Raw genomic sequence first — 8,348 nt, 5'->3', positions numbered from 1 at the left:
CTTAGAAAAGTCAGGTTTCCTTTTGTTTGGTTTTTTTTTTTTACTGCAGATTAAACAAATACATTAAAAAACAGCAACCGCCTTCTGTGCTTTTTTCAATGTAGAAAGTGTAACAGTACCTTTACGTACATGTTCAAGAACTGTTTGGAGAGGAAAACAAGGGGATCGGCAGGTGAAACACTGAAGGCAAAGAGAAGGAAACGTGACTGTATATATGAACTGGACTGTAGCCCTCTTGCATCTAAGGCCATCTTGAGGCAACCCATGACCTGCTTCTCCCTGTGACCCCCCAGTAAAAAAAAAAAAAAAAAAAAAAAAAAAAGTCTTCAGAAGATGATAAAAAAACCCCAGTCTCGTAGGTGATTTCCATGTCTACGCATTCTTAACAAAATTAACTTTTTTACCAAAAGCTTACATGCTTTGTTTTCTATAGGCACTCACAAAGCATGTAAGAAGTAAAAAAGCATCCTACTCATGGATGCATTAAACTGCCACGTACAGCATGTACATCTTGAGAACTCTTCTGTACGCAGCATGCCAAGAAAGCCCCAGTGATCACACGAGAAGCAGATACACTACTTACATGGTCTGTGACTAGTAAAATTGCTGGAACTACAACATTGCCTAAGTACTTCACAGAGGGCACAATTTACCCATTTCCGAAAGAAATGCAGCAAAATGCCTTCCTCAACTCATGCTTCAAGTAAGAAAATTTTTGTTTACCTACATATTGCATTCAAAGTAAAAAGTAAAGATCTCTTGCTGCGGCAAGGTTGAAAAATCTTATTTAAGTGCAACATCTAATTTTGAAGGAAACATTCTGAGGCGACATAGGAACAACAATAAAACCAATGATCCAACAGCATGAAAAGACGTAGCAATATTCCCTGCAGTGGTGGCTCAGGCTACAGTTCTAGCTATCCGCAGTGATCCCATTCATTTCTGTACAGCATTTACTACCAATGTTGAAGACAAGTCTTCCACTGCCACCACAAATATAATATCTTGCACACTAAAGAGGTTGTTACAACATGTCCGCATTTGGGCGGCTGGGGAGCTGGGGGGGGGATGTTCCTGGAATCTGACCCTGTGCTAGTACAAATCAGTTCAAAACCATCCTTTGGCCAAAGTTTAGGCGAGGAGGAAAGAAAGAGGGATGAGCTTGTCACCAACAGTGTTTCCCAGCCACAGGTGGGTGGATGTTAGAGCACCACAATTCTACTATCCTTAATCACCCATGTGGTTGCGTACTAGGAGGATTAGGATGGCAGAGCAGATTAAAGCAGAAAAAGGGGATAAATACAGGCTGGTGGAAAAGAGAAGGAAAACAGCCCACAAAGCCATAGAATTAGAAGGACTGAAATCCAGTGATGGGAAGGCAGGAGGAGTATCTTTTCTGCATCTACAGCCCCTTTTTCCTCCACTTACATGGAATGAACCTGAGTCTCCTCTCCCTTTTTCCTTTTTGACGTGGGAATCATCCTCCACTTGTATCTACACCGAGAAAGTAAGATGCAGCTGGGGGGCATAGTAGGGAGAGGTCTGTCTGCTGCTTTCCATGTAACACTTCACCCTGCTGCAGCACGAATAAATTCCAAGAAAGTTTCAGCGAAGAACAGATTGATCACTTGTTCCATGCAGTGCAAAAATAAAAAAAAATATTAAAAAGTGTAGAGAAGCATAAAACTACAGTTGGCAAAGAACAGGCTGTTGATTGGCACATTGGGGTGGACAGAATCTCTGCTCAGAAAGGGCAAAAGTTAGACTACACCAGCAGCAGCACCATCTTCTGCTTCTGAGAAGCTCAACTGATCTTTTACAAACACTGCATGAATACCAGAGATGAGAGGCAGCCTTAAGCTACAACAGACAGGCATTTTCTATGACCCCCAGAACAGTAGCAGAGAGTAATCCCATCTGTGATATTAAATGGGAAAGCTACTATTACCTCTTGCTGTCCTGTTCCCGTATTTGCAACAAGACCATAAATCAGAGCACTGAGGTGAAACTGCCTTGGTCTTCTGTACAGTACTATCTACAGATGACCAGAAGGCTTGGGGAAAAAAACCCTCAAGAGAAGCCTGAACACAATTAAAATATCATCCACTCTATCCTTGCAGGCAGTTCTCTGCCTCCAGCCAACTCATTGCCAGTCCTGCAACAAATTCCACTCATCCTCTCCCGAAGGAAATTCCCTTTGCCACTGGTACCCTTCACAGCCTCTATCCAACCTCCAAGCTCCCTGCTAGTTTTCTCTTGACCTAGGGCTTCTGGAATCATTCTGTGCATGTGTTTTGCCAAGACCAAAACATCTATTGTTCATAAAGCACCTTCACAACAACTTCATAAGGAGATTTTGACTACTGCTTTAATCCAATCCCTTCCCACCAGAAAAAAAACAAACCCCCTCCCCAGCCTCCCCCCAGTTCCACCCCCCCATAAGGTAACAAGGGCTGCCATTATCGGTTCACCTAAATTGTCAGGTGGAACAGATACAGATTATCTGTCAGTGCTCAGAAACAGGCTGGAATTATGTTTAGACCCACAAACTTGGCTTACAGGATTGAGATGGACAGGGAGGTCTACCACTTGATTGCTACAAGTTTTAGCCCGAAGCTAAAGCATTACATTTGCATTACATATGCCTCAAGAGTACATAAGTAGCAATGCATTTTATTTTACTTTTTGCCTTAAGCTAAGTGAATCGAGTCCTAGAGCAGTGAAACAGTACCCACTTAATACAAGAATACCCTGTGCTTATCTGACAAAATATTCCCATGGTCTTTCTGTAAGTGAAAGCAGACAGAGGAACCCCTACCGTATTCCCTTCAGTAAGAAAGAGCAACTTGATTGGCAGAAAACATCCTCAAATTACTTTTTCATTTCTATTTAAGAGATTTTTATCTAGACTTTTCCCATAGCGAGTCTTTGCTAAGCACTGTTAAGTGCTCTGAATGACATTTATAAAGTAAGGCTGGCCGGGAGACAAGAACCCAATTTTGTGACAAAGTGAAGCACTCAGACATTTGTCTTCCTTCTGCATTAGAAAGGAAGAAATGCCTTTCAGAGCATAAATAAAAAGCAGCAAAGCACTTATCCAGGAGAATCAAGTTCAAGTCCCTGTTCCAAATCCAGTCAACTTCAATGTTAGCATCCCATATGGATGCCAAATGCTCTAGGTATTGAGCAACTAGTTACTCAGAATTCTCTGAAGGGCAAGAAATTTCCCACTGAAGATAACAAACCTTCACTGAAACATGCCACAAGTATACGCTCTGAGAAACTCTTCCAAGAAGCAGACATTGCTCAGTGAGAGTCAAGAGGTAAGGCACACACAAAAACCTTCCTAAATCCAATCCATCTCCCTTCATCGTACTCAAAGCCCAGGATAACATTCAGTTCTGAAGGTCATCAAATCCAAGCTTTGGAAAACATGAGTCTGTTCTGGAGAAAAAAGTGATTCAAAAAGAAATCCAAGGCTTGCACTATAGAATAATCATGACTTAAGTGCATCAAGAAACTGCAGCTATAAAACTGCAGTCATAGTCTACAGCTGCCAAGTATGATGTTCTGAAGTTCACAGATATGGCATACATCCCAAAACAAGCTCTTTTTAAGATTTGTGAGATTTTAAACCCTTGGTATTTATCTACTGCACAGGTACAGTAACAATACTAGGAAAAAAACAACCCACTGCACTTCCTCATTGTCACTCCAAAACTTAGATTCCTAGTCCGCAGGAGGAACAGAATACTTACTTTCTTCCTCCTTAGTTTTCAATCATCTTTTACATACATTTACTACTGTAACAGGTGCAGACTTCACTTGTCCTATTAAAACACCTGTTCTAATAGCCTTTATATTTTACCAAGCTAATCCAATTCTCCCTGCAGTAAAATAACATATCAAATACAAAGAAAACAGACAGAATAACAAACAATCTGGAAAAGCTTACGTAATTAGGAATGCAAGAAAAAGTAGCAAACTTAAAGCAGCATCCAATGGTTAGCAAGGAATGAAGTGGCTCCCAGGGGGCTGCCAATACTTGCAGTTCATGGGGTTTTCTAGAATCATAGAATATTCAGGTATCTCTGAATTCCCAAAAGACAGCAGCACGTGGAATAGGCATGTTTACCACAACTTTGTAAGTTCATATTCCTTTCACAGAACCACAGAATGGTTGAGGTTGGAAGGGACCTCTGGAAGTCATCTTGTCCAACCTCCCTGCTCAAGCAGGGCCACCCAGAGCCAGGTGCCCAGGACCGTGTCCAGACAGCTTTGGAGCATCTACAGGCCCTTGCAGGCTTGTATTCAAGCACAGACGTTATCTCTTATGTTTCTCTGTTCTTTCGCTGTGAATACTGCTATTTAAAATTTGATCATGATGGAAAAGCTGAACTGATAGAAACAAGGATGTATGGGCTCTTTTCTAAAATATAAATGGCTTCCAGTATTCTGAAATAACAGAACTTCAAGCAACTGCTTGCTATCTTTGCTTTCAAGCAACTGCAATAGATCCTTCTTTTTGAATATAGAAGGCAGACAAAGGACCCACTTTTCTGTAGAAATTTCCAGTCACTACTGACTTTCTCCCTTCCATCGCATATGACTGCAGTTCAACCTATCACCCAGGTGGAAGGACTCCATAAGTAAAAATTTTATGTCTGCAACAACAGCAATCTCATCCTCTTCACTGAACACAAGTTTTGCTCCCACACACACCAGTTGCTTTTTTTTTTTTAAAGCAGTGTATTCACATCCTTACCTATATGCTTTCAGTGATGCCCCCACTGAAAAATAAGATTACTAAAAATGAAATGAAGCAACTTCCGTATAGAAAAAGTTATATTTACAGTTTTATTTAGCAGAGTTAAAGAGCAAACAATTTTAACACTGTTGTTGAAAAGTGTTTTTACCCAAAGTTGCCAAGATCTAATAAGTTATTGAACAGAAATATCGGGCGTAAGGCAATAATCCTGACCAGCCCATTAGAGATCACACCATCCCCAAAGAGCAGAGCTGATAAAGGCGGTAGAAAATTTAGGCTGTGATTGACTCTATTTCCAAAAATTAGACAGAGATGATGAAAATAGGGTTCCACTCTTGAGTATATCTTTAACATCTGCAGATGAAGGAATTTCTAAAGCACGCAAAATGCAAAGACAATTCCTGTTTCCAAGGGAACATTCAGTGCTTTGAATCCAAGAATGCTATGTCCATACACAGTGGTCAGTACATGACTATGGCAACACATAGATGGTAAAAGATTAAAAATAGGATTAGAATTTTTTCCATTCCATGTCATCAGGAGGATTTACTTCTACCTTCCTTTTACCAACGTCAGACCAGTTGGTGCTCAGAACTGTGCCTCCAGACTCCATCTGCAACATGAGAGAAAACTTGTTTAGTTTGCTAGAGAAATTCTAGCAACATAAAAGCCACATTTCTTATAGCAGATTAACAAATTCTGAAGAAAGGTGAAGAATTTAGCTTCAAGTAGAAGCAGCTTACATAGGAATTCTGTGTATCAATAGAATAAAATTTGACAAAGCTGTCATTCAATAATCTTCAGCCCAACAATACTTGGCCACAATGAGACGTTACTTCACTAACAAGAAGCTTTTAAAAGGTCAGTCAGGTTCTTGCATACATGGGCTACAAATACAAGGAACTAGATATAAACAATTAAAAAGTATTCGATCCCTTCATTCATGGCAACTCTTCAGGCTCTGGATGAGTCAAACCCTGTATTTCCTTTGATAACACTTATTGAAACAAAGAGATCATTGACGAAGCACAAGCTTCAGTGAGGCACAAACTTGGACTTAAAGAGTCACATTCGTTAGTGTACAACATTGTAGCTTTCAGCGAGACTCATTACACCAATAGCTCTGACAAAATCACTGCCATTCATTATAGGCCCAAGGCTTTGGTAGCCAGAGGCTTCCCAGTTCATGCAAAGCTTAGTAAATTGTGTCAGCATGCAGTTACACGTTTTTTTCAAAGAAAAAGAGTGAAGACTTACAAACGATTTGTTCATGGCACGTTTCACTTCATCTGTACCATCTGAATAAATCTGCTGGAAGAGTTTATTTAAAGCAGCGTCTCCTTCTAACTTCTCATTCTTCTCCTCCTCTTTGATTTCAACTACCAGTTTGTCCCAGTTCCTCGTATAGTGAGAGGATGATGGATATAAGTGCTGGGTATCTGAAAACAGAACTGTTACTTAACTAAGCATTTTCTCACGACTTTTAGAGCAGCAGAGAACACATAGATATATATGTATCCAATGAATCAAGAGACAATAATGGAACATGAATCCGAAAATGCAAATGGATTCTTCCTTATTGATATAAGCATTGCAGTAAGAAAAATAAAGGAAATTAAGAAATGCTACAGACTATGTTCAGCAGCTGCAAAAGTTTACATTTAAGTAAAGTTACATAATTTAGTTATCCAACAACAAAGTGGTGGATACCAGCAACGCAAATAATTGAAGTCAAAACAAGGCAGAAGATATCGGCTGACAGTAAGAAAACAAACAAAAAAAACCCCAAACCAGCCATCACCCTAGAGACATAGGAAAATTTGAGCTAAATTTCAAAAAATATCTGAAAGCAATAAATGAGGAAGTTCAAATTCTCTCAAAGACAGACTGTTAATCTGTCTTGAAAACCTGCAAAAGTATTACTTTAAGAGCGATGGAATACTGAAGTAAATAATAATTAATTATTTAAGCAACATCAGAGGCATTACAATGCACAGAACTGCAAAACAGTGACCAAAACAGATAGCAAACAGATAAAGCCAGAGGAGTTAATGACAAGCATATATCCTTAACAATCCATAGATTAATGGAAGTTATGACTAAATTTAATACTTAAGTTTTAGTAATGCCCTGCAGACTTTTTCCTGTCAATTCTTGGCAGCAAAAACAAGGCTATTAAGCTTTTCATTGTAAATATGAAGCAGTGTTTTTATAAACAATATTTAACACAAAAAAAATATTATTAATAACTGCAAGTAACTTAATACAAATAAACCATTTAATACTTAATAGTTCAGAGAACAAACCTGGTGTAAATTGCTTTAACTTAGGAGAATCTCCCTGCCCCTCCAGCTTCTCCCATCTTACAGCCTCCGGCTTCTTCATTTTTATCTCAACCTACAAAACACAAGACAAAGAACGTATTAATCCAGATGGCAAAGAACTCTGCCAAATAGGCTTGAATTAGTTGGATCCTGTCGCAGTAAGAAAATAAATTTGCTTTCAGAAACACAGTCTCTAATATGAAACCTGTATTTTAACAAAATTTACCCACCTTACAAGATGAAGTTACATGACTTCAAGTCACAGGTCAACTAAGCTCTTATGTGGCTGCATAGCTCTTGTATTGGACTTTTACCCTTTTGTTTAGTACCACATACTTCCTTTTGCTTACTATTCACTTGGTTCTTTTTGTAAATTATGGTATCCCAAAAGTAATGATCAGTCCCAATGTCTCTCTACTGCCAGGCACCAAAGTATTATCTTTCAAGCATCCCGTTCTTGCCAGCCAGCTCTAATAATTAAACAGTACTTTTGAAGGACTGCAAAATCCAACTTTATCTAGGTTTACATTTCATCCACCAAAAAAATTCATATTTTACGTGCAGTACATAAACCAGAGAAACATCCTGGGACTATGCAGATCTTCCCACTGGAGAAATTCAGAAGCTGTATTAATTTGGTTCAATGAACACACACTGCTATGGAGAAAACTGTCTAGTATTCATTGACAAAACTGGCAATTAAAAATAGATATGGTTGCAATTATCATAGGAGATCACAAAATTAAGTGAAGTATGTCATGCCCTATTCACAACTACACGTAATCCCATTAGACAACCATATTGAAATGTTTTTTCGTAATTAACCTTATCCTTTGGTTGCAGGGTTACAAAGTTGCAAAACAATGTCTGCAAAACAAGGACTGTCTAATGTCACTCCAAACAACAAATTCACTTAAGAAAATGTCACAAAGTTCACATGACGCTATTAATTAACTGAAATCAGTGCCTGCTAAACTTCAGCAGTTCCTTATTTGTGAGCAGCTCAGCAGAAATGAGTTCTTAGCTCTACCTAAAGCCACTACAACCTGGGGATCCCTGCAGACCCAAGAACAAAGGCACCACTGTACAAGCCAACCCTAGACATCCTAACAGCAAGCTCCTCGCACAGCATCAAGTTGATCTGAAACTTGAACCTTACTTAATCCATTCTTCAAATCAGTCACTGGTAAGCAACAGACTGAGATACCTTATAAAAACAAAGAAATGAGCTCATTTAAGGTTCAAAGCTTCCATGT

The 8,348-nt window shown here is 39.1% G+C and overlaps 1 protein-coding gene across 2 annotated transcripts in view; it reads right to left on the bottom strand.

Annotated features, from left to right (window-relative positions):
- Positions 1 to 4,843: 4,843 nt before the first annotated feature.
- The window catches only part of SUGT1 (SGT1 homolog, MIS12 kinetochore complex assembly cochaperone), a 29,783-nt gene continuing 26,278 nt past the window's right edge, over positions 4,844 to 8,348 (bottom strand). For both annotated transcript variants that reach the window (XM_054191172.1, XM_054191179.1), the window contains exons 11-13: positions 7,075 to 7,165; positions 6,026 to 6,207; positions 4,844 to 5,381 (exon numbers count right to left, since the gene is read on the bottom strand). In XM_054191172.1, the coding sequence (XP_054047147.1) occupies positions 5,280 to 5,381; positions 6,026 to 6,207; positions 7,075 to 7,165 (375 nt within the window). In that variant the 3' untranslated portion in view covers positions 4,844 to 5,279. The remainder of the gene's footprint in view (positions 5,382 to 6,025; positions 6,208 to 7,074; positions 7,166 to 8,348) is intronic.

Source organism: Rissa tridactyla, chromosome 1 (assembly GCF_028500815.1).
Source record: "Rissa tridactyla isolate bRisTri1 chromosome 1, bRisTri1.patW.cur.20221130, whole genome shotgun sequence".
Classification (NCBI taxonomy): Eukaryota; Metazoa; Chordata; class Aves; order Charadriiformes; family Laridae; genus Rissa; species Rissa tridactyla.
The sequence above is the reverse complement of the archived record's forward strand: the minus strand, read 5'-3'. Positions and strand labels throughout refer to the sequence as shown.